Here is a 27,361-nt window from a genome sequence, read left to right on the forward strand (position 1 = left end):
TAAATAACCAGTTGCCAGCATCAGTGATCCACTCAAGGAAAGGTCTTTATATTGTTTTTACCTCCTTCCCTGTTCATTTCCCTGTCATTCACTTCTCCCTCTGAACACCTTCCTAAATAAACTACCTTTATGCAAGCCTTTGCTGTCAGGACAGCCAAAGCTATGACAGAGGTATAGAACATGGGTTGGCAAGCTATGGTACATGGCCAAAATCATGTAAATAAAGTTTATTTATTTATTTATTTATTTATTTATTTATTTTTGAGATGGAGTCTCGCTCTGTCTCCCAGGCTGGAGTGCAGTGGCATGATCTTGGCTTACTGCAACCTCCACCACCCGAGTTCCAGTGATTCTCCTGTTTCAGCCTCCTGAGTAGCTGGGGTTACAGGCGTGCGCCACCACACCCATCTAATTTTTTGTATTTTTAGTAGACACGCGGTTTCATTATGTTGGCCAGGCTGGGCTCGAACTCCTGACCTTGTGATCCACCCACTTTGGCCTCCCAAAGTGCTGGGATTACAGGTGTGAGCCACCGCACCTGGCCAATATTTTATATTTTTGGTAGAGACGAGGTTTCACCATGTTGGCCAGGCTGGTCTTGAACTCCTGACCTCAAGTGATCCGCCTGCCTTGGCCTCCCAAAATGCTGGGATTACAGGTGTGAGCCACCGTGCCCAGCCGTAAATAAAGTTTTGCTGGAACACAGCCATACTATTTTTTAATGTATTGTATATAACCGCCTTTGTGCTGCAGCTACAGAATTGAGTAGTTGTGAGGAGATCATATAACCTGTAAAGTCTAAAATATTTACAGAATAAGTGTGCCATTCCTGTGCATTGATTTCCCAGTGCTGCTAGAACAAGTTACCACAAACTTAGTAACTTAACAAATCTGGTGACTTAAAACAGCACAAATTCTTTTACAGTTATGGAGACTAGAAGTCTAAAATCAGTTTCACCCGGCTGATGTCAGAGGTATAGGCAGAGCAGGTTCCTTCTTCAGGCTCTAGGGGAAAATCTGTTTTCTTGCCTTTTCTAGCTTCTGAGGCTACCTGTATTCCTTGAATCCTAACTCCCCCTTCCCATCATTCCAGTCTCTTGATTCATTGTCACATATGCTTCCTGTGTCAAATCTCCCTCTGCCTTGTTCTTATGGGGACACTTGTGATTACATTTAGGGCTAACCCAAATAATTCAATATAATCTCCCCATCTCAGTGTCTTTAACTTAATCACATCTGCAAAGTACCTTTTGCCATATGAGGTACATTTACAGGTTCTAGGGAGTAGGACTTTGATGTCTTTAGGGGCCATTATTTAGCTTACCACAGGCTTCCATCTGGTCCCTAAAGATTTACATTCATCCTACATGCAAAATGCATTCACTGTATTGCAGTAATCTTCCAAAATCTAAACCCCATTGCATTAACTCTGGTCCAAGATGTCATTAAATATTTTAACTGAAAAGTCCCAAATCTCATCATCTAATCATCTAACTCCAGTATAGGTGAGTTTCTGGGTATGATTCATCCTGAGACAGAATTCCTCTTTATCTATGGACCTGTGAAACTAGAAAACAAGTCATGTGCTGTGGAAATACTGTGGTGGGACAGGCCTAGAATAACAATTATATACATTCCGATTCAGAAAGGAGACAATGGGAGGAAAGAAAGGAGTCACTAGCACCAGACAATTTTTAAATTTAATCAGGCAAACTTTTAGGTTTCAAGGGTTGGGAATAATCCCTGTGGCACCCAGCTCTACTCTATGGGCCAGAGGGTTGTGTATGTATTGTGTATGGCTACTCTCATGTTACAGCAACCAAATCGAGTTGTTGTGGGGTGGTCATATAGCCTGCAGAGCCTGAAATATTTACTAGATTGTTCCCTGTCAGAATGTATGCTTGTTGAGGGCAGGAATCTTTGTCTCTTTTGCTTACTAAAGTATCCTAAGTGTCTGGAGCAGTGTCTGACACCTAATAGACACTCACTGAAACGCTGAACTAAAAGAAAAACATTTAAGCAATTTAATAGAGATGAGAGGGCAAAACTTTTGACATTGCTGAAGTAATAACCCTATTTATAGATAAATGAAACATTAAAAAAGAGAACTTTTAAAAACATAGCTACATATTAAAATAAATCTACATTTTAAAATAGCATACTGTATTCCAACAAAAATTGTAGCAGAATGACTAACACCAACATGCATCTTGGTTAACTTGTACTGTGGAGAGAAATAGTTTTTAAGACTTCTGGCAGAAGAAGCTAGTCATTTAAAAGTGAGAAAAACTAAATCCGACTTCAGCCATTCATGGCAGTTTTCAGTGTCAGAAAAGAATGAGGACAGTGTCTGCAAAGTTTTAAGAAACAGAACATGTGATACAAGAATAATACAGCAAAGTGAATTGTCATTCAAGTACAGGGATAACAAGCAGACTTCCACACTGGAAAGAATTTAGGGACCATAACACCTGTGAGCTTTTCTTGAAAAATAAAATTAAGCATTAAAGTTATGTTAATCAAAGCATTAAATCAAAAGAGTGAATTCTGTAAGAGGGGCTACAGGAAATGAATTTCCAGTGAGCATTGAATTTATTCAGTTATAGAAGTAAGGTTAAACTACTATAGAAATTATGATTAAAGATAGAATGTAAATGTTATAATCCATGATAATACAAAAAGAATAATACTAACAAAAATTTGGAGATACACGGGAGGGCAGGTAAGAGAGGAGAAAGCTCATGTGCATTAATTTTTTTGCTTTCATAGCTTAAGTCTTTTATCTAAAGTTTTATGGCAGCAACAAAAAGAACTAGAGTGTAAATCTTCCATATTTCAGAAAGAAAACACATTCACTTAGAAAACAAAACACACTCTTACATCTGTATTGTCCAATAAGATAGCTATTAGATACATATGGCTGTTATAGTGAACATTAATTGAACTTTTGTAAAATTAAAAATTCAGTTCATTAGTCACACTAGCTATATTTCAAGTGCTCATTAGCCACATGTAGCTTGTGGCTACTATATTGAATGATGTTAGAACATTTTCCATCATTGCATAAAGTTCTATTGGATAACACTGCCTTATAGGAAACAAAGAAAGTGTTAAAAATAGAGATGTAACACAAAACAAATGGACAGAATTAACACCAGACATTGCCTATTAAGAGAAATACAGATTAGTTTAAAAATGAAATACAACTAACTATATGCTATATATTGTGATGTATATTTGAATATAAAAGGAGGGGTGAAAGCATATAAGGCAAACACTACTGAAAGGAAGCTTGGGTGAAGGTGTTAATAATTAGAAAATGGAATTAAATGCAGAAAGTTTTGAATGAGACAAGAATGAGACACTTTGTCCAAAATGAGGAGAAACTGTCATGAATTATTTATTAATATATCACCAAAGTACATAAGCCAAAAATCACAAAAAAATGTAAATAGAAACAAAATAGTATTAGCCCTTGTTTTAAAAAGAAGGAAAAACCTAAGGGTATAAAGGATATAAATAATATACTTGATACAGATTAATTAATACTTATGAAAACGTTACCTTTCTAATAGAAAAGTCACCTTTACAGATATTTGTGGAACACTTACAAATTATTCAACATTCAACCCCTGAAAACCCATTAATTCTAGAATGTGGAAATATAGTAGAGACTTATTCTGTCATTACAATGCAATCAAACAATACATTTATTTTGAGAAGAAAATGAACAGATAGTACCCAGATATGTTAAAATGGAAAAATAAAAAGAAAGCCTCAACATTTGGGCCAGTATATAAGTAAAAATTGAAATTAAAGAATGTTTTTAAAATCTAATGATGAAAACCTATGATTTCAACTAAAGCTGTGCTCAGAGGAAAATTCATAGCCCTTGGCACTTAAATTACTGGATGAGTGTATTGTTCAGGGCTCCCCATTGCTAGCAATAGAATCTAGTTCATAGATACTCTTGGAAATCTGGAAAACCAAGCTTGCATCTGATAGAGCCAGAAAGAGTGCATCAGGGAAAAATGCCCATGCTGCAAAATTTTTTAAGTGCAGGACACTTCCAAAAAAAATCTTTTTTTTTTTTTTTTTTTTTTTTTGAGACAGGGTCTCACTCTGTTACCCAGGTTGGAGTGCAGTGGTGCCATCTCAGCTCACTGCAACCTCTGCCTCCTGGGTTCAAGCAGTCCTCCCACCTCAGCCTCCCAAGTAGCTGAGACTTCAGGCACATGCCACCACACCAGGCGAATTTTTGTATTATTTGTGGGGATGGGGTTTTGCTGTGTTTCCCAGGCTGGTCTCGCATTCCTGAGCTCAAGTGATCCTCCCTCCTGGACCTCCCAAAGTGCTGGGATTACAGACATGAGCCACTGCACCTGGCCAAATTACTTTTCTAATTGAAAAAGAAATGAAGGACTATCAGTCAAAATTTTTTCCTCTTGGTGTGCTAATGGAGGGAGTCAGAGTTGTAGGTCATTTTGGATTATGTGAGAGGAGTTGAGGTAGTGGAGAGATTGATAGTTGAGGTAGTGGAGAGATTGATAGTATAAATGCATGGGGAATTAAAGAAGGGAGGGTAAAAGGTTAAAAACCTCTTTAAAGCATGGGCGTGGAATTTTGTAGCTCAGTTCACACTTCTGCCTGGTTTTGAAGCTCAGCAGAAAGGTCTGAAGCCATTGATAACTTTAGAAAGCCATGCCAAAGAGCAATACCTCATGAGTTAATTATTTTTGTTGATTTATTTTAAAAAGTTATGTCTAGTCTGATGGGATTTTAGGATTTGGGGATATGTCAGACTAGGACTCTTTATACCATTGTCCTTAGTTTGTTTATTTATTTATTTATTTATTTATTTATTTATTTATTTATTATTATTTTGTTTTGAGATGGAGTCTCGCCCTGTCGCCCAGGCTGGAGTGCAGTGGTGCGACCTCAGCTCACTGCAAGCTCTGCCTCCCGGGTTCACACCATTCTCCTGCCTCAGCCTCCTGAGTAGCTGGGACTACAAGCGCCCACCACCACGCCTGGCTAATTTTTTGTATTTTTAGTAGAGATGGGGTTTCACCATGTTAGCCAGGATGGTCTCGATCTCCTGACCTTGTGATCCGCCTGCCTCGGCCTCCCAGAGTACTGGGATTACAAGTGTGAGCCACTGTGCCTGGCCTGTCCTTAGTTTATTTTTTATGCCAATTACCAGTATCTAAAATTATGGGGAAGGGCTTGTTTTGTTTATGTGATTATCTTTCTTTCTCCTAGAATGTAAGTTCCATGAAGGTGAAGGACTTTTTGCCTTTTACTAATTTTGTTCATTGCTTTATTCTTGAATTAGAACACTTTTCTATGCAGTAGTCTTAGCATATGTACAAAGAATATTTATATTCCATAAATATTTGTTTATGGAATATAAAATAAATATAATTATTCCTCCATAAATATTTGTTGAATCAGTAGCTGCATTAAGATAATTATGGGACAATTGGAAATTGACTAGGGGTGAATTCCACGGGAGAGATTTTCGTTGATCTTATGTTAACCAATTTGATTTTTCTTAGTCTGACTAAAGACATGACTGGAAAAGAAGATGTATACCGAGGCCCGGCCATCAGGGCTCTCTGCAGAATCACTGATGTAAGTTCTCTGTTTTACTGAGTTATCAAATGGAACACTATGTTTATCTGCAGGTGGCCATGTAGATTTCGTAGGATTTCCTAGTCTAACTTTGTGAATCTTCAGTATAAGAGAAGCATGATCACCAGAAAGACTTTTGTGGCTCCAGTCTTTCTTTTTCCTTCAGATTTTTTTCCTTTAATTTATTTATGTTAGTCCATTTTCTCTCTTTATTTGCCCTCTTGAACTGTTGTAGTGAGGGTACATTGCTTGCAGGAAACAAAAACCCATTCAAATTTATCTTAAAAAGCTTTATTATAGGACACAAATCTCTCAGAATTTGAGGTGAAGCTTACAGGTAGACACCAGGGCAAGAAATTGGGCAGCTTTAAGAATTCAACAGGAGATTTTTTTCCTTTTTCTTTTTTTGAATTGGAGCCTCACTCTTTCGCCCAGGCCGGAGTGCAGTGGCACGGTCTCGGCTCACTGCAACCTCCGCCTCCTGGGTTCAAGTGATTCTCCTGCCTTAGCCTCCTGAGTAGCTGGGATTTCAGGCACCCACCACCACACCCCACTAATTTTTTTTTTTTGGTAGCAGTTTGAACAAACTGAAAACTGTATTCTTCTGTGTGAGCTGAACTCAAGTTTCAGAATAATCATCGCCATGTGGGAGGCTTTTTGTTAAAATGCAGAAGAAATCTCAAAATACTGTATTTATATCCGCCTTCCACTGCTGCCAGTATAGTAAGCATCTCCTACACAATCAACAATAAACAGCAAATGATGCAGTTCATAGAGTATTTTGCTCTTGGGAAAAAATATGTATCTGAATTGTAAAAAGAAATGTTTAGATTTTGTATGTCTTTTTTATTATTGTTAAAATGCTAAGTGAAACTCCTCAGCCTGGCATCTTTTCCTCTATCTCAATAGCTTATCCCAGAGCCAGAAAAAGCCTTGAGGAGACGATGTCTTCTGGCTTCCAGATAAAACTGACCCAAATTTTTTGGCAACTCATCCCTAATGATTTTAAAATTCGAAAAGGCTTGTCTTTTTGTCTGTCCTTAAAAGCAGTTTCAAGTATTATCTCTTAAGGGCGATCTAAGTAGTGGGGGAAATTTATTGTTCCTCCTCACCACAGTACAGTCCACAACCGCTGGCCAGCCCACAGGTGGCTCAGCACCTCCCTAGCCAGGATGTCCCAACTCTAGGAAAGTGCCAGTACTGGGGGTCAGCCAGTGTCATTCTTTGTATATACTCTTGGCCACCAAATAGTATTGTGAAATGCAGATCATTCAGCCGCTACCATCATCACTACTCCTACAGAGCACGAGAAAGCAATCTCTAATCTTTTTATAAATGAATAGTCCTAACTTCTAGGGTCAGAGATGATAGATAAAACTTAGCTGTTGCAGTTATATAATTCCCTGACATGAAATTTTATTGGATTTAATATCTACATGATATAGCCATTTAAGAGTATAATTTGAGAAAAAAGGAAAAAATCTACCTGATCAAAAAACATGTTGGGGTGGCCTATAAGAATCTTAAACTTCCCCTTTAGCATCTGTATTGAAGATATAGATGAAGTACATTCATTCCATAATTACTGAGCTCCTATTATATGCCAGGCAGTGAGCACCTGCTCATCAGCTCATTAACAATAGCCATGCTCAAGATCCACGCTCCTCATGTAATTTTCTGATTATAATTGATCTTCCCAGATAGGATTTCCCCAACAGGAGCGTTAATCCAGTTCACTTAGTGGCTATAAGTATAAAAGAATGCACTGGCATTCTATTATGTACATAACTTCCTATGAGTTTGATTTAATGTGACAAAACATGAATACCTTTGTGTGGAGTGACAAAATTACACTTCTAGAACTGCAAAGCCAAGGACCGTATCCATGACCTTCACACTACACCAACTTGGAGCCATCCTCTTTGACCTCTCTCATAACTGACTTCTATTCCAAGAACAAGTCTTCCTCCTTACTTCCTGGGACAATTTGCTTTGGTGTCTCAAAATAATGGATAGTCAGGGACATTGGAGTTTGGATATGCCTATATTAAGAAGTCTTCCAAGTGGGGTAAATGAAGATTTTCCTAGGGTATGGGAAGACTGCAAGGAATAACTAGGCAATATCCTCAAATCAGTCTGAGAAGAGTTTTAAAGGAATACATTTCCAGATCTATCTCCAACTTCCCTATGAAATATTTTCTAAAACCAGGCCGACGCCAGGCTGATTTTTATATTTTTAGTAGAGACGGGGTTTCACCATATTGGCCAGGCTATTTACTGTGGTGATCCATCATGTACTAGACACAGGCCCTCTTGTTCCAATATTTAAGAGAGAGAATCTGATTAGCCAGCAGTAGGCCAGTAGCTTATAGCTACCTGTGTCTGAGTCAGGTGTTTAATTTTGATCCAGTTCATTATATCTGAAGGGATGAGATCATGTAGTATGTTTGGCTGTCTCTTTCTGGGAACTCTGAGTAGGAAAGGCAGGCCAGGCATTGCCAAGCAAATTGAATAATAGCTATATACTCATGCTTGGGTATGTTTTAGGTGTATGTTTGTAACCTCAAGTTGTAAAGGTTGAGCAGGACCAAATTATATATTTGGTAAATCTGGATCCTAGAAGGAGTAATAGAAATGCTGTAATATTTTTTGGTGCACTGTTGTTTTGTTGTGATTGTTTTTATTTATTTTTAGCATTAAGTTGGTAGCAGCATGAGCCTTGACCATGCTAGTGCTAGCAATAAAACTCTTTTTTTCATCTGAATATTGTTCTCAGTCTTTTTACTCATCTTTATCTGCCACCATCTTCCCAGTGCTTTTTCCCAGTTAAAGTTGAAAAGAACTGTATTTCCAGAGGATTTTATATTGAGGGCTCATTATAGTAATATACTACACATTTAGTTCTTTATGTATCTCAGATAATCAGGGATTACATTTGATTTCTAGGACTTTCTGGGATCTGTATGTAATATGTACCCTTCACATAGAGGAATCTTCATAACTTCAAAAGCAGGCTCCATCTCCATATAGGAATTTCTTTATAACTTTCCTAATGGGTTCAGCCTCTACTTCTGTATTTCTTCCAAACTGTGATTCTCCATTTTGAGACAGTTTATTTCATTGTTGAACAGTTATTCTTCTTTATATGTAATCTAAAATGTTCTTTCTTAAAGCTTCAACTTCGTTGTTTGGGTTTTGCACTTTGGGATATTATTACTATATTATCATCCTTTCAGTGCATTCTAAATATTTGCACAGAAACAAATACAAGATTGGTTTTTGAAAATTATTTTGAAGCATAAGAGTGATTTTGCGTAAAAATGTTTTTCCTTAACAATTTTTTCTTTTTGAATGTTATTAGGGAACAATGTTGCAAGCCATTGAAAGATACATGAAGCAGGCCATTGTGGATAAAGTTTCCAGTGTATCCAGTTCAGCACTAGTGTCTTCCCTGGTAAGTGAACAAGCAGCTTCCTAGTTCTTACGCATGGTACAGTTTGGAGTTGCAAAAACAAAGTATCACTAGGATTCTCTCACAAATGAAACAGTTAAAAATATGTATATACCTCTGTTACTTTATCCAGGTGTGTTTTATCTAGAGCAGGGGTCCCTACCCCAGGGCTTCAGACCAATACTGGTCCGTGGCCTGTTAGGAACTGGGCTGCACAGCAGGCAGTGAGTGGTAGGCAAGCGAGCATGACGGCCTGAGCTCCGCCTCCTGCCAGATGAGCAGCAGCATTAGATTCTCATAGGAGCTCGAACCCTATTGTGAGCTGCCCATGCAGGGATCTAGGTTGCTGGCCTCATATGAGAATCTAACTAATGCCTGATAATCTGAGGTGGAACAGTTTCATCCAAAAACTATCCCCCTGCCCACTATCCATGGGAAAATTGTCTTCCGTAAAACCAATCTCAGGTGCCAAAAAGATTGGAGATTGCTGATCTATAGGATCATTGAGCAATTAAAAACATAAAATTTTCATATGTTTGAACGGTTTTGGAAATCTAGAAGTTATGTTGTACACATAATAAAAGAGGGGTAAGTGTGGGGTACGGGACAGGGAAGAAACCTAGGGCCCTTTTCTTTCATTTAAAATCTTCTTTATGATCTGCCTTTATGACTTCTACTACTTTTCTGTTTGTCCTCTGCTTTTTCTGGTGCCCTTTGTCTACGTGTATCCTTCAATCCAAAGTTTCCTGTCCCACTCTGAATTTCCTCCCAGGAAGTGGTCTTTTTTTCAGTAATACATTTTCCTTTCTGTTTTTCAGCAGAACACAATTTGTACATTAAAACCTATCACATTGCATTTGATTAACATCACTTACATAGTGTAAATGTATAAGACATCTAAATACAAGAGTTCCTGATTCTGGAATATAATTGGCTGAGTTTTATAGCAGAGAATAATACACAAGCAGAGAACTTGCATACTGTCTGTCTTCCAGGGGAGTTTCCCGGAAATAAAGCTTATAATGATGATGTTATTTAAGCACCTTTCTGTTGACTGTCCATCCCCATCCTGTTCTTCCTTTTTCATTACTTCCTTTTACACACCTCTCCCAGCTCACAAACATATACTCACCTTTGTAACAGGTGTGGGAGAAAATACTTCTTGTTTATCAGTTGCCCCAGGAGTAGAGACACAAAATAGACTTATAAGAGCTACATAGTTTTCTTCCTCTTGGGAAATGTCTGTTAGTAATTTTCCAAGAAAACTAACTCATGTTTCTAAGCTTCTAGTGACATGCATTATTTATTCTCATTTTTTTTTCTGTATTTAGCACATGATGAAGATAAGCTATGATGTGGTTAAGCGCTGGATCAATGAAGCCCAAGAAGCTGCATCAAGTGATAATATTATGGTCCAGGTACTGTCATTGAATCACATTAGCTTATATCTCAGGATCAGCATTCTTTAAACCTGTATTGTAGGGGCAGTGTATTGATTCCCTAAACATTAACGAAAGGCAAATTAAGCAGCTACTAATACAATATGTATTCTGAAGTAGGAGTCTCACTAATTATGATTAATGCCATTTGAATACTGCCCTTCAAGTGTTTCGTAGAAGCTCAATGACCCTGTGTAGGGATATTTGGGAAAGATTATAGATTGAGATGCTCATTTCAGTCCTTTATTTGAAAAATAATTTGTGTAAAAAGATATTCAATTCCAGATTCTGAGGCCTTGATTATAGACGTTAAAAAAATCATAAGGAGCAGCTTTTACTTCATGAAACTTTGAAACCATTTTGTCAAAAAGAGCTTCTTTTCATATTTATCAGGTTATTCTTTATTAAGAGGAACAAGATTAAATTCTTAACTGGAAATTGTATATAAAGTACCCCATTTTGTTTGAGAGGGTGTTTAGGCCCTCTTGATGGTTATAACTACTATGGTAGCACGTTTAGTTATTAAGAGACAAGAGTAGCCATTTTTCCCTTGGGAAACACTCGTTCTCGTGACTCTGATCATGTGTTTTTATACAAAGTGTCAAGATAATGACATTCTTGCAGCGTGCTTTAGATTAATCCTTTAATTACTAAGGTGGCCACACATGATGTAAAGCCACTCGTAGAGACAGATAGCACCAGTAAAGCCCTGGGCCTGAGCATGTGTGTACTGAGGATGTATGAGCCAGTGTTGAGACTGCTAGTGCCATCTTCAGATTGTATGTCACCTCCTTTATACCTGCCAGTCTGAATTGACGACTTCTGGGGGGTAAATTAGAAACTTAATTTTTTAGTCTTGCCTGTGTTTAGTTCAGTGTGAAAAAGATATTTATGTACATGTGACCTGGGTATTTGAAAGAAATCTTTAATCTAGTTCCATGTGATTCTATTTTTGTGTAAACATTTTGATGTCTTTCTAATCCATGTGCTGCCTTCTTTTTCGTTTTCTTTAGTACCATGCATTGGGAGTCCTGTATCACCTTAGAAAGAATGATCGACTTGCTGTTTCCAAAATGTTGAATAAGTTTACGAAATCTGGTCTCAAGTCACAGTTTGCTTACTGCATGCTGATCCGAATTGCCAGTCGTTTACTGAAAGAAACTGAGGATGGGTAAGTGTCTTCACCTAAACCTGGGTTATTTTCCATTTGCAATGTTAATATACCTTACAGTTTATTTCCTTTATGAATTTTTTTTGGACAGTGCTGACTTTACAGATGAGTTTGACATTTTTCAATTTTTTAAAAAAATTATGTAATTTCAAGTCACACTTTTTGTTTTTACCTTAATGTATACTCTTGTGTATGTACTTAATTATTAATAGCACATAACAAACTGATATTGAACAAAAAATATATGCATTGATCATGAGATATATAGATAATTAAATATGAATGTTGGAAGGGACATTAAGAATTATCCTATCTATCCCTTTTGTTTTTATAAAAGAGAATGTTGAAGTACTGCATTTAGTGATTTGCCCAAGATTATTCCACAAGTCTGAGGCATATATGTTACCAAAAAAACTTTGAAGGCTAGGGAAGGGCAGGAAAGAGAGATCTTTTGAGGTATAGTAAGCTGGGGATGGATCTAGGGAGCAAAGAAGACCCCTTCCCCAGCCTGAAAGGCTTATGGCTGAACTCCAAAGATTTCTTATGTGGCCTGGGAAACTGAGTTGTAACACAGAGAGAGATCACTAGAATCTGCCACTACTACTAATGTCCCACTGAAAAGGGAAGCCTGATTTGTTCCTCAGGTCATTTGTCAATAGCAGATAACTGAATTTAATTAAAGCTGCGGCAAAGTCCTGACCCAGATCAACTATTAGCTGCTAAAAATGTAAAAGGACCTGCACTTTTCTAATAATAATTATTATTTACATCAGTCTCTACTGCACCTGTATAAATAGTGTCTAGCAAACAGTCAAAAAACACAAAAGAGGCAGGGACATGTAACCCATAAACAAGAGGAAAAAAAAGCAGTCGGTAGAAGCTGATTTACAGATGACCCAAATACAGAAATTAGGAGGCAGTGACTTTAGAAATTACTAGGCAGTGACTTTTAAACAACTTTTGTAAAGTGAACACCAAAGGAGTTTTGTAAAGTGAACTTTTGTAACTTTTGTAAGTTATATCTTTTCGATAAAGAGTGGAAAAGATGGACAAAATGTGTAAATGGGTAAGGAATTTAATAGATAAATAGAAACTAGAAAAAAAAATCTTGAACCAAAAACTACAATATCAAAAATAAAAATTTATTTGAAGTACTTAATAGCAGATTGGACACAGTGGAAAAAAGATTAGAGAACTTAAAGACAAGTCAATAGAAACTGTCCAAACTGAAGCATAGGGAGAAAAATAAGAAAAGAAAATAAAAGAATAGAACATCTGAAGCCTAGGAAATATATCAAAAAGTCTAATACTTGTGTAATAAGTCTCAGAAGGAAAGGAAACAGAATGGAGCAGAATATGTCTTTGAAGAGATAATGGATGTATTAGTCCATTTTCATGCTGCTGATAAAGACATACCTGAGACTGGGCAATTTACAAAAGGAAGAAGTTTAATGGACTTACAATTCCACGTGGCTGGGGAAGCCTAACAATCATGGTGGAAGGCAAGGAGCAACAAGTCACATCTTACATGGATGGCAGCAGGCAAAGAGAGAGAGCGCTTGTGCAGGGAAACTCCCATTTTTAAAACCATCAGATCTTATGAGACTTACTATCATGAGAACAGCACGGGAAAGACTTGCCCCCATGATTCAGTTACCTCCCACTGGGTCTCTCCCATAACACGTGGAAATTCAAGATGAGATTTGGGTGGGGACATAGCTAACCCATATCAATGGATGAGAATTTTCCAAAATGAATGAAAGGGGCTGGGTGCGGTGGCTCACAGCTGTAATCCTAGCACTTTGGGAGGCTGAGGCAGGTGGATCGCTTGAGCTCAGGAGTTCAAGACAAACCTGGGCAACATGGTGAAACCCCATCTCTACCAGAAGAAAATACAAAAACTAGCCAGGCATGGTGACACAGGCCTGTGGTCCCAGCTACTCAGGAGGCTGAGGTGGGAGGATCAGTTGAGCCTGGGAGGCTGGGAGGTGGAGGTTACAGTGACCTGAGATGACACCACTGCACTCCAGCCTGGATGACAGAGTGAGACCCCCATCTCAAAAAATAACAACAAACCCAAAATGAATCCAGGATGGCCAGTGACACTCAAGTAGGATAAATAAAAGCCACACCTAATCATAACATAGTCATATATATAACAAGTAAAAAGTTGAAAACCAAAAGAGAAAGAATGAAAGAAAAGCTTGAAAGTCACTTTTTTTTTAAAAAGGCACATTAGGTTCATTAGATTCAGGGAAACAAAACTAAAAATGATTGACTTTTCAGAAAAATGGATACCAGAGGATAATGGACGTCTTAAAATTGTTGAAACAAATAACTGTCAATCTAAAGTTCTGTACTCTAAAAGTATTCTTCCAAATGAAGGTGAAATTAAAACATTTTCAACCAGGAGAAAACAAAAACTTGAAAAGATTTGTGTCCGCCTATCTGCATCATGAAAGATGCTAAAATAAGTTTTTCCAGCTAAACAGAAATGATAGTAGATGGATGCCTGGATCTTCAGGAGGAATGAAGAACAAGAAAAAGGGTAAATATGTAGGTAAATTAAAAGGTAAATATGTAGGTAAATTATAAATATATACAGTTTTTACTAAAACTAGCAGGAAATTGTGGGCTTATATATATGTAGAAGTGAAATATATGAAAACAGTCGTATAAGGGGCATGAAGGAGAAAAATGGACATTTGTAAAGTTTTTGTATCATTCATGTAGTAGTATATTATTTGATGATACACTATGATAAGGATGAATATTGTAATCTCTTGAGGATGAATATTGTAACTAACCAAAAATCTTTGTAAAACATATGGATCTTAAATGTCAACAGGGAAGGTAAAATGGAATATTTAAAAATATTCAGTTGAGCTTCCTCCTTCCAATAATGGTGTAGCTTGGCCAGCTTAATCCTCCTGCAAATAATGATTGTCATTAGTACAAAGATATTCGTTCCCCAAACTTCTGGACAGAGTGGTCAAAACAGTTTGAGGTTGGAAGAGTAACTGAAAACTTAGAGTAGAAATCCTGGAAAGGAGGGAGCCATAAAAGGAATGAGTCTCAAAATGAATTTTAAACTCTGCAAAAATCACTGGCTGACCACTGAACTACATATATACAGGAGAATACTCTAGGAGACCTGCCAGAAGCAGTAGTTGTAAGATGAAAGAACTGAATGAGGAATCCAGCTGCAACTCACTATGGAGGAAATAAAGTTTGGAGTTTGATCCTAGCCAAGCTTCTTGCTAAAGAAATTCCATAAGTTCTAGAGTCTTTACAGTATATCATTACAATGTTTAATAGATGGCAAAAGTTATCAGTACAAAGAATTTAGAAAATGTAGCTAGTGGCCAAGAGAAAAAGCAGTCAATAGAAACCGACCCTGATGTGATCTAGACATTGGAATTAGCAGACAAAAAGTTTGAAGCATCTATTATAAATTTGTCCATGACTTACTTACTTACTTACTTAATTTATTTATTTATTCATTTATTCATTCATTCATTTATTTATTTATTTATTTATTTATTTATTTATTTATTTATTTCAGACAGAGTCTCTCACTCTGTCATGAAGCATGGAGTGCAGTGGCATGATCCTGGCTCACTGCAACCTCTGCCTTCCACATTGAAACAATCCTCTCATCTCAGCCTCCCAAGTAGCTACGACTATAGGGATGCACCACCATACCTGGCTAATTTTTGTACTTTTTGTGGAGATGAGGTTTTGCTATGTTGCCCAGGCTGGTCTCAAACTCCTGAGCTCAAGCAATCCATCTGCCTCAGCCTCCCAAAGTGCTGGTATTATAGGTGTGCACCACCGCACCCAGCCTTGTCCATGACTTTAACGGAAAATAGTTATCATGATTGAACAGGGGAAATGGAAACTACAAAAAGAGCTAAGTAGAAATTCTGGAGCTTAAAAGTACTCTGTCAGGATTCAACCAGAGAAATAGAACCTGGAGGATATAAATGTGTAGAGATTTATTTCTTACGTAATTTGGGGACTAGCTAAGCAAATCTAAAATTCATAGGACAGGCTGTCAGAAAGGGAAGATTGCAGGGAGTCTGGAACTCAGGGGCTCAGGCTGAAGTTGCTCTCCATAGGTGAAATTTATCATTTCACATTTTACTGTAAACAGCAAGATAAAACTGGGTCATATCTTCAGTTTTGGAATTTTCTTTAAGTAAATATCCAACTTCATCGTTTACAAGTTCTGCTTCACAAATAACTACAGGGCACAATTTCACTAAGCTGTCTGCCAATACATAATAACAAGGATCTACTTTACTCAAATTTACATTAACATGTTTTTCACTTCCTTCTGAGCCCTCACTATAGCATCTTTTAAGTCCAGATTTCTGTAGGCAGTTCATAAGCCCTGACCAGCAGTGTCCTTAAAAACCAGCTTTCTTTTCTTTTCTTTTCTTTCTCTCTCTCTCTTTCTTTTTCTTTCTTTCTTTTCCTTTTCTTTCTTTCTTTTTCTTTCTTTCTTGTTTCTTTCTTTCTTTTTCTTTTTTCTTCCTTTCCTTTTCTTTTTCCTTTCCTTTCCTTTTTCCTTCCCTTCCCTTCCCTTTTCCCTTCCCTTCCCTTTTCCCTTCCCTTCCCTTTTCCTTTCCCCTTTTCCTTCCCTTTCCTTCCCTTTTCCCTTCCATTCCCTTCCCTTTTCCCTTCCCTTTTCCCTTCCGTTCCCTTTCCTTTTCCCTTCCCTTCCCTTTTCCCTTCCCTTTTCCCTTCCGTTCCCTTTCCTTTTCCCTTCCCTTCCCTTTTCCCTTCCCTTCCTTTTTCCCTTTTCCCTTCCCTTCCCTTCCTTTTTCCCTTCCCTTTTCCCTTCCCTTACCTTCCCTTTCTTAGATATAGTCTTGCTCTCTGCCCAGATTGGAGTACAGTGGCACAGTCTCGGCTCACTACAACCTCCGCTTCCTGGGTTCAAGCCATTCGTATGCCTCAGCTTCCTGAATAGCTGGGACTATACACATCCCAGCACTTTGGGAGGCTGAGGTGGGTGCATCACTTAAGATCAGATTTCTTATAAGTCTCTTCAAAACTAGGCTTCATCCATCATGCTCCTCAAAATTCTTCCCAGCTTCCACCCAGATTCCAATCCTTCCCAGATTCCAATCAGTTCTGTGATTTGAGGTATTTGTTGCAGTAACACTTCACTTACAGGTGCCAAAATCTGTTAGTTTTTTTTATTGCTGCCATAACTAATTACCATGAAATATAATGGCTTACAACAAGATCCATTTATTATCTCATAGATCTATAGATGAGAAGTCTGATACTGGCCTCATGGGGCTAAAGTGAAGATGTTGGTGGAGTGCTGTTGCTTACTGGAGGCTTTGGGGAAGAATCCACTTCCAGTCTCATTTAAGTCGTTGGCCAAATTCATTTCCTTGAGACTGTAGGTTGTAGGTCTCTGTTTCCTTGTTGGCTTTCAGCTGGAGGTTAGTCTGTGCCTCTAGAGGTTGCCTGTATTCCTTCTCATGCTTTCAGTGAGCAACTGAGGGCCTCTCTTGAGTCCCTTGCTTATTGATTCATACGTATCAGAGCCAGCAATGGTGTGTTGAGCTGCACTTTGAAACTCTCTGACTTGCCCTTCTGCCACATTTCTTCTGCCTCCTCTTTCAGCACATCTGTTTTAAAGTGCTCATGTGATTAGATCGCACCTACCTGGGTAATTTAGGTGACAATCTTAATTATGTCAGCACAGTTCCTTTGCCATGTTGTAATGTAACATATTCATCAGTTCTAGGAATGAAGACATAAACATCTTTGGGGAGCCATTCTGCCCCAGCAAGTACAATAACTGAATCGGATGATTTGCTGAATGGACTTAACAGCAGATTAGAGATGGCTGATAAGAGAGTCAAAGAGAGTGAATTTGAAGATAGAGCAATAGAAAGCAGCTAATTTGAAGAACAGAGAGAAACATATTAAAGAAAATAAAGAGCCTCAAAGAACTATGGGATAAGATCAAGTGGCCTAACACATATGTAATTGGAATCCAGAAGGAAAGGTGATAGAATGGAGCAAAAAAGATATATGGAGAAATAATGTCAAAATATTTCTCAGTATGGGTTTATTCTAGAAGTATAAGGTTGATCTAACAGTAAAACATAGCATAATATACCTCATTTTAAAAATACAAGAGAAGAGTCTTAATGTCTTAATGGGTGCAGAAAAAAGCAGTTGATACAATTTTTTTTTTTTTTTTTTTTTTTTGAGATGGAGTCTCGCTCTGCCGCCCGGGCTGGACTGCAGTGGCCGGATCTCAACTCACTTCAGCTCACTGCAAGCTCCGCCTCCCGGGTTCACGCCATTCTCCTGCCTCAGCCTCCCGAGTAGCTGGGACTACAGGTGCCCGCCACCATGCCCGGCTAGTTTTTTGTATTTTTTAGTAGAGACGGGGTTTCACCGTGTTAGCCAGGATAGTCTCGATCTCCTGACCTCGTGATCCACCCGTCTCGGCCTCCCAAACTGCTGGGATTACAGGCTTGAGCCACCACGCCCGGCCCAGTTGATACAATTTAATGGCAATTCATGATTGAAATCTCTGCAAACCAGCACTGGAAGGGAACATGGTTATTCTGACAACAGTACAAAAAAATTCCACTAAACTTTGTACTTACTGGTGGACTATTAAAAGCTTTCCCCTTGAGAGTGTGAATGAGAGAGACAAAAATGCCTGCTGTTTTTATTTTTTAAACAGTATTTTGCTAGAAGGCCTACTTTGTACAGTAAGTGAAGAAAATAAAATATCTAAAAATTTGAAAGGAGGACATAACACTGTATTTGGAGACAATATGGCTGTATATTATAGGAAATGCAAAATAATCTGTACATTATCTATTAAAGTTCACATGTAAATTTACCAGTGTTGCTGGATAAAGGGTCAATATCCAAAGTCGTTTTATTTCTTATTCCAGCAACCCATCAAAAAGATAAAATTTTGAAAAGATGGTATAATATATAATTATATTGAAATCAAATCCTTGGGAATGTATCTACTAAAATTTGTATATATCTCTACACAGAAAAGTATACAATATTATTTAAAGTATGACCTAAGTAAATGAGGTATATACCATTTATGGAATATTCAATATTGTAAAGATACATCTTCTTAAATTGACCTATGGATTCCACAAAACCCTAATTACAATCCTAACTGACTTCAAATAAATAACCAAACAGAAATGCATACATTTATGTATTAAAAGACATACAGTTGATCCTTGAACAACATGGGTTTGAACTGTGTAGGTCCACTTACACATGGATTTTCTTCCGCCTCTGCCACCCTTGAGACATCAAGACCTCCTCTTCCACCCCAGCCTACTCAATGTAAGATGATGAGGATGAAGACCTTTATGATGATCCACTTTCACTTAATGAGTAGTTAATGTATCTTCCCTTCCTTATGATTTTTTTAATATTTTCTTTTCTCTAGCTTACTTTATTGTGAGAATACAATATATATTACATAAAACATAAAACGTGTTAATGACCTATTTTTGTTAACGAGATGATCAATAGTAGGTTATTAGTAGTGATGTTTTGGGGGAGTCACAAGTTACGTGTGAATTTGCAACTACATGGGGGTTGGCACTTAATCCCATGTTGTTCGAGGATCAACTGTACAAGATGCCTATAGTACTATTATTCATAATTGCCACACACAAAACAATTTTTTTTTTGAGACTGAGTTTTGCTCCTGTTGCCCAGGCCAGAGTGTAATGGTGCCATCTCGGCTCACTGCAACCTCTGCTTCCCAGGTTCAAGTGATTCTCCGGCCTCAGCCTCCCCAGTAGCTGGGATTGCAGGCGCACACCACCACGCCCTGCTAATTTTTTGTATTTTAAGTAGAGACAGGGTGTTACCATGTTGGCCAGGCTGGTTTTGAACTCCTGACCTCAGGTGATCCACCCGCCTCAGCCTCCCAAAGTGCTGCCATTACAGGTGTGAGCCACCATGCCCAAATTGCCGCAAAGTGGAAGCAGTCCAAATGTCTGTCAGTGCTAAAATCAAAAAGTAAATTGTGGTATATTCATATAGTCAAATAGTATACAATAATGGAAATGAACAATTACTGTTAAATGCAGTCACATAAATAAATCTCACCAAGAAGTCATACACAAATGAATACATTTTATATAGTTCCATTTATGTTAATTTTAGACTTAACTAACATAGGCACAACTAACGTATGGCATTGAAAGTTAGTATAGTGATTATCTCTGAGGTAGGAGCACATTAATTTTGTAGTAATTCACTTAACGACTTTCATACTGTCATGTCTAACACCAGATTAAAGGGATAGTAAATATTTATTTTCTCATATAATTTTTGCAGGTCAGGGGTTTGAGAGTGTCTTAGTTGGATGGTTCTTATTTGGGGTATAAAAGTTGGTAATTCTGAATTGATGTTTAAAAAAAATTTTTTTTAATTAGTAACAAGCTCTAAAATTCCAGAGGATGACAACATGATAAATAATGGTGTAGAAGGTGGTATTAGTTTATGACCATACCTCCCTAACCAACCCTGATCTCATCTGATCTTGGAAACCAAGCAAGGTTGGGCCTGGTTAGTACTTGGATGCGAGACTATCTGGTAATACCGGATGCTGTAGGCTTTTTTTTTTTTTAAAGGGAAGTGGTTGGCTGGGTGCAGTGGCTCATGCCTGTAATACCAGCACTTTGGGAGGCTGAGGCAGGAGGACCACTTGAGGTCAGGAGTTCAAGGCCAGCCTGGCCAACATGGTGAAACCCCTGTCTCTACTAAAAATACAAAACTTAGTTGGGTGTGATGGTACATGCCTTTAGTCCCAGCTATTCCGGAGGCTGAGCAGGAGAACTGCTTGAACCCAGGAGGCAGAGGTTGCAGTCAACTGAGATTGTGCCACTGCACTTCAACCTGGGCAACAGAGTGAGACTCTGTCTCAAAAAAAGTGAAAAAAGGAAGATGATATTAGATGGAAGTAAAAGTATGCTGTGTGTATGTGTTGTCATCTTGTTTAGGAGGAAAATATGGTAATAATATAAAACTTTATTGTAATATTATAAATATAGCTAATATAATATTTAATTATATGAACAATGTAAATGGAATGTAAAGCTTTCAAAAATGGAGTGAGGAAAAGTTGATTGAAAATTGTTAAGGAAAAAATTGATTGAGGTAAAACCTTCTAATAGACAACAGAAAAGAAATTGGATAGAAGTAGGTGTTAATTGTATGTGTTATCTCGTGCTATGTGGTATATTGAACCCAAAATTCACAGCTTATAAGAAAATACTTATTATTTCCCAGTTGCTGTGGTCAGGGATCTGAGAGAATCTGTCCAGTTTGGTTCAAGTTCCCACCTTCGTATGAGTTTATAATCAAGTTGTTGGCCAAGCCTGTAGTCACCTGGGCCTGGAAGATCCACTTAAAATTTTACTCATATAGTTGTTGACAAGCCTCAGTTTCTCCCTGGCTATTGGCCAGATGCTTTAGTTTCTCACTTTGAGAGCCTTTCTTTCTCTCTCTCTCTCTCTCTCTTTCTCTCTCTCTCTCTCTCTCTCTCTCTCTCTCTCTCTTTCTCTCTCTCTCTCTCTCTCTCTCTTTCTTTCTTTTCTTTTCTTTTCTTTTCTTTTCTTTTCTTTTCTTTCTTATTATAGTTTAAGTTCTGTGGTACATGTGCAGAATGTGTAGAACGTGCAGTTTTGTTACAGAGGTATACATGTGCCATGGTGGTTTGCTGCACCCATCAACCTGTCATCTACATTAGGTATTTCTCCTAATGCTATCCCTCCCCTAGCTTCCCACCCACCGACAGGCCCTGGTGTATGATGTTCCTCTCCTTGTGTCCATGGGTTCTCATTGTTCAACTCCCACTTATGAGTGAGAATATGTGCGGTGTTTGGTTTTCTGTTCTTGCGTTAGTTTGCTGAGAATGATGGTTTCCAGTTTCATCCATGTCCCTGCAAAGGACATGAACTCATCCTTTTTTATTGCTGCATGGTATTCCATGGTGTATATGTGCCACATTTTCTTTACCCAGTCTATCATTGATGGGCATTTGGGTTGGTTCCAAGTCTTTGCTATTGTGAATAGTGCCACAATAAACATATGTGTGCATGTGTCTTTATGGTAGAATGATTTGGGTATATACTCAGTAATGGGATTGCTTGGTGAAATGGTATTTCTGGTTCTAGATATCTGAGGAATTGCCACACTGTTTTCCACAATGAACTAATTTACACTCCCACCAACAGTGTAAAAGCATTCCTGTTTCTCCACATCCTCTCCAGCATCTGTTGTTTCCTGACTTTTTAATGATCGCCATTCTGAGTGGCTAGAAATGGTATCTCATTGTGATTTTGATTTGCATTTGTCTAATGACCAGTGATGATGAGCTTTTTTTCTGCCTGAATGTTCTCACAGCACGGCAGCTGGCTTCTCCCAAAGCGAGGGAATTGAGAGAGAGAGCGAGCCTGATATGGAAGTTGCAGTGTTTTATAACCGAATCTCAAAAGTGACAGGCCATCACCTCTCATGTATCCATTTGGTCACACAAACTCTGGTATATATAATGTCTACACAAGGATGTGGAATTTTAGAAGTGGATATTTTGGGGGGCCATCTTGGAGGCTGGCTAGAACACAAAATATAACAGTTATCATAATGAATTAATTTACATATTAAAAGAGGCTCAGATTGGGTAAACAAAATGAAACGAGACCTTTATGCCTTTACAAAAAACACTTATAAACAAAATGACAGGAAACATTTAAAATAAATATATAAAAAATATATACTAGCTATATACTCACACACATAAAAAATGCCACGTAACAATATTAATATAAGCCAGAATAGGAATCAGTGTGTAGAGCACTAAAAATGACAAAATGGGCCAGGCGTGGTGGCTCACACCTGTAATCCTAGAACTTTGGGAGGCAAAGGTGGGTGGATTTCCTGAGCGCAGGGGTTTGAGAGCAGCCTGGGCAACATGGAAAGACCCTGTCTCTACTGAAAATACAAAAAATTAACCAGGCGTGGTGGCGTGTGCCTGTAGTCCCAGCTACTTGGGAGGCTAAGGCACGAGAATCTCTTGAAGCTGGGAGGCGTAGGTTGCAGTGAGCCAAGATTGTGCCACAACACTCCAGCCTGGGCGACAAGAGTCTCTGTCTCAAAAAATAAATAAATAAGTAAAAATGAGAAAATGGAATTTTGTATTTTGACAAAAGTAATGGTCTAAAAAAAATAACAGGAATGAACTTGCATACACTTAATATTAACAATATATAGTTTCAAAATATGCAAAACAAAATCTTAATACGGGAAACTAAGTCCCCTTGATCTCTTCATGGAGACTTCAACACAACTATCTTAGAAACTGAGAAATCAAGTATAAAAATGCAAGACTGCAACTGATTTGTATGTTACTGATAACAAAATTGACCTCCTGTTTAGAACCCTGCATCTAAGAGAGAATATACAGTATTAATTCTTTCTAAAATTTTAAATTGAAAACTGTACTTAGAGAAAACTGCATAAAACGTAATAGTTGTGTGACCATTATATACAGTTGCTATGAAACGCCCTTATAATGACCACATGCATTAGGAAGTAGCACATTTCTTTGGACCCCAGAAATGCTTTATGTATCCTCCTTGATCATGATTATTTACCCCCAGAGAAAATTACTATCCTAATTTCATGTCAGATTTTTACCTGGGTATGCATCCCTAAACAGTAAAGTTTAGTTTTGCCTTGTTTTGAACGTTCTGTCAATAGACTCATGTTACATTTTGTGTCTTCTTTTTTTCTTTTTCTAGTGAAAATATAGAGAATGTACAAACTCAAGAAAGGGGAGTATGGGCATACTCAAGAAAGAGTTCCATATAAGAGGGGTTTGGGGCTGCTACCTTTGTGGGTTGCTTTAACTAAGGGGTAGAATATTTACGAAAATCTCTAGGAAAAGGTGGAGATATCTCTGAACTGTAGTGCCACCTACTCATACCCAATGCGGGTGTTCTTGGAACTATTATGGCGCCAGTGGGTGTGTGACTTAGTATGTTAATGAGCATATAATGAGGTCCTAGGTGAAAACTAGGTCAAATCCAGTGCCATATTGGGTCTGGTTGGTCTTAGCCAGCGTGGTTCACATGCTGTTTTTCAGAGATTTATCAGCCCATAGCCTCTAGCATGTGAAACTGCTGCCTGGAGTTTTCTATTCTCAGGTGACCACCCAGTATTATTCCTGTCTCATTTTATCCCCGTCAGAGACTTCCATCCCTTATTCTTAAGGGTTGATGAGGGAGGAGGACAGTTTTCTATATCTGCTTCCTGCTGATTTCGGGGCATTGGCCCTGCCTGACACCAGCATGGAAACCTCTGGCTGCATGCTCTAAGGGTCCCAAGGGTGGGTCATCAGAAGAGTCTGCGTCTGAGGCAGGGATTGCTTGGAATCCTTGCATGACCATCATTTTGACGTGGAACTGTTGCAACCTAAAAGACATAACTTTACAAAGAGGTTAAACAAGCAAGGACTAAAAACCAGTAATAAGAGGATAGCTACTGGAAGTCCTAGGAAAGGTAGGAAACATGTCACACTAGGTAGATATCCTTTGATGGGGTCCAAGATGGCTTGAATGGTAGAGTTATTGAAATTATTTAGCTGGATAGCCTCTTGGTAAATCCTTCGAACTTGTAGTTCAGCTAATACTGAATTGTTAGTATAAGAACCGAAGATGGGGTTTATTACAGTGAAAGTTCCTCCAAGCAGTTGATGCTTTGGCCCAGTTAGGACCTCATGCAATGGCTTAGTAATGAGCTGAAATCCTGGGATCCAAATCGTGCCATGCCTGGGAAAGTTACGAGTTGCTTCTTCATTTGTGAAGGTCTCATCTTTAAGATAGCCTCCTTTTGTTTGACAGAGAAGATCCGGTTTCCTGGGCTTAGGACGTACCCCAGATATTTTATTTCTGTTTTAGAAATCTGGGCCTTAGATGGAGAGACCTGATAATCTTCTTTCTCCCAGGAAGGTTAGGACTTGAATGGCATTCTTATCTGAGTTCTCTTTAGTGGAACTATATACAAGGATGTCATCCACATATTGTAGTACAGCTCCCCTTTCTAGCTCTAGCTCCCTTAATTCTCATGCTAAGGCATTGCTGAACAAGTAAGGGCTATCCCTAAAGCCCTGAGGCAGTACTCTGCAGGTGTACTGCTGGGTAATAATAGTTTCAGGATTAGTCCACTCAAAAGCAAACAAATATTGAGAGTCGGTGTGCAGAGGGATACAAAAAATAAAAATTAAAAGAAGCGTCCTTGAGATCTTATACCATGAACCAGCCCTTGCTCTAATATCCCAGCTTCCTACACTAGAAGCAGCAACCATTACCTACAGGTTTGCTGTTAGAGCTGTTTGGTCCTTGGGCAAAGAATCCCCCTGGGTGTCACTTGGGCCTGCTGTCTGTCCCGTTGTTTGCCATGCTGGGTCCTTTCAGCCTCTTCAGCCCTGTCCCTGTTATTGAAAACCCTAAAAGCCACATCACACATTGATTAATAGGCATTTGGGATCCCAAAGCCAATTTCTGCGCTTTCCTCCTCATGTTGCTCCTGATGTCAGATGCTGATAGACTAATAAAGTATGTCCTTAGAAAAACTTGGCCAGCATCGGCCGGGCGCGGTGGCTCAAGCCTGTAATCCCAGCACTTTGGGAGGCCGAGACGGGCGGATCACAAGGTCAGGAGATCGAGATCATCCTGGCTAACCCGGTGAAACCCCGTCTCTACTAAAAAATACAAAAAACTAGCCGGGCGAGGTGGTGGGCGCCTGTAGTCCCAGCTACTCGGGAGGCTGAGGCAGGAGAATGGCGTGAACCCGGGAGGCGGAGCTTGCAGTGAGCGGAGATCCAGCCACTGCACTCCAGCCTGGGTGACAGAGCAAGACTCCGTCTCAAAAAAAAAAAAAAAAAAAAAAAAAAAGAAAAACTTGGCCAGCATCAATACTGGGGTCAGTGTTAGTATATATTCTTTTATGGCCTTCACAAGCCTCCCCTGGAACACAGCAGGGTTTTCATCTTTTCTTGGAGTTCTTTCCCTTATTTTATCATAGCTCACAGGCTTAGTGGTACATTTTTTTCATTCCTTTCACTAAACAAGTCACCATGTGATTTTTTTTTTTTTTTTTCTTAGATAAGTATGGCCCTGTTGATAGTTCCAGTTAGGGCCACTGTTAGGCACAGACGTGGCCTCCATAGTATATTGTTCGGGGTCCCAAGCCGACAAGTTGTCAGCATAAGCCTGGACCTGTGCCCAGATACACTGCTTTTCCTCAGGGGTACAACACATGGACAAGGTAATATAAATATGTCCCCAAGTTAACTCAAATGAGAATGAGAGAGCCCAAAACCCCTCCATAACTTTAGTTAGATCCTCTGAAAATTGGCCCAACCTCTGTCTGCAGTAGGCTAGATCAGACATCGAAAAAGGTATACGTACCCAGATAGTCCCACCACCCCCACTGGCCACCTCCCTAAGTGGACATAACTTAGAATAGTCAAGAAGGTAGGAAATGTACTGTGGGCAACCCCAGTCGGGCTCTGCTCCTTCTGGAGAGAAGGGTATGAAGGTTGGTAAGGAGATGGACTAGCAGGGGTCTGGGGGTAACTGAGGGTACATTTCCCAAAAGGGGGATCATGCAGGGTATCTGGTGTCCTATTTGGTTCCCCTAAAGGGGTGTGAGCATAACAAAGGCAGCAATTCCTGCGAGGTTCAAGATTCTGATAAAGAGCCATGAAGGCTTGTATTAATACTTACGCTATTTCAGTCCACTTCTGATGTTTACAAAAAAGATTTAATTCCAAGATGGTATTGCATTTTAGGATCCCAGTCTCTAGCCATTGCACCCCATTTTCTAAAAGAGAGTTACCCATAGCCTTGACTTGTCCTCGGCACAACCTGAAAGAGAAAAGAACAGTATAGTTCCCTCATGGAGGGACTAGTTCCAGCATTTACAAAATGCCAGGTGAATGAGCTGGTGGTTCTAACATGGGTGCTGATGCTCTGGGCTAGGTGGCCATAAAGATGATACTGGTGGGCTGCAGGGGAGTCCCCAAATGCCAGTGGGACCCCAGCCAGTGTCCGACTTGACACCACCTCCATTGCCAGGCCAGGGAGACAGTCGTCCCTGTTCCTTTGGCTGGCTGCCTTGGTGTCCAGGTGTCCCTGGAGCCCTAGTGTTGCCCAGGCATCCATGCCCCCTGGGGCTTTGCTTTCAAGGTTGAGTAGGATAAGTGTGGACTTAATTTGAAAGCAATGAGCCTGCCAAAATCCATCTGAATATTTATTACCAAGTAAAACTTGGGAGTAGAGATAATTCAGCATAGCCAATTAATAGCAACCTTGAAGGGCCCCCTTAAGAACAATAGGCCTAGAGTTGGCATTCCGGCAGACCTATTTTGCTGTGTCCAGAGTTCACTAAACTTTTGTGTGAAGTATGAGGAAGAAGCATGAGAAGAGAAAACCGCAAAAGCAGGGTTCTTTAGATGGGAAAGGGAAAACAGTTCCCAACCAAGGTCAGTGTCTTAGCGCAGCTGGTCCCTTGGGAGAACAGAAGACTTCCCAGGAAAAAGTCATCATGCTCCTTGGCAGCTGTCCA

At 39.0% G+C, this 27,361-nt stretch overlaps 1 protein-coding gene across 2 annotated transcripts in view; it reads left to right on the forward strand.

Moving 5' to 3' along the window:
• The window catches only part of COPG2 (coatomer protein complex subunit gamma 2), a 160,410-nt gene that overhangs the window by 53,554 nt on the left and 79,495 nt on the right, over positions 1-27,361 (forward strand). For both annotated transcript variants that reach the window (XM_030932347.1, XM_010378802.1), the window contains exons 6-9: positions 5,559-5,634; positions 8,996-9,088; positions 10,417-10,503; positions 11,538-11,695. In XM_030932347.1, the coding sequence (XP_030788207.1) occupies positions 5,559-5,634; positions 8,996-9,088; positions 10,417-10,503; positions 11,538-11,695 (414 nt within the window). The remainder of the gene's footprint in view (positions 1-5,558; positions 5,635-8,995; positions 9,089-10,416; positions 10,504-11,537; positions 11,696-27,361) is intronic.

Source organism: Rhinopithecus roxellana, chromosome 6 (assembly GCF_007565055.1).
Source record: "Rhinopithecus roxellana isolate Shanxi Qingling chromosome 6, ASM756505v1, whole genome shotgun sequence".
Lineage (NCBI taxonomy): Eukaryota > Metazoa > Chordata > Mammalia > Primates > Cercopithecidae > Rhinopithecus > Rhinopithecus roxellana.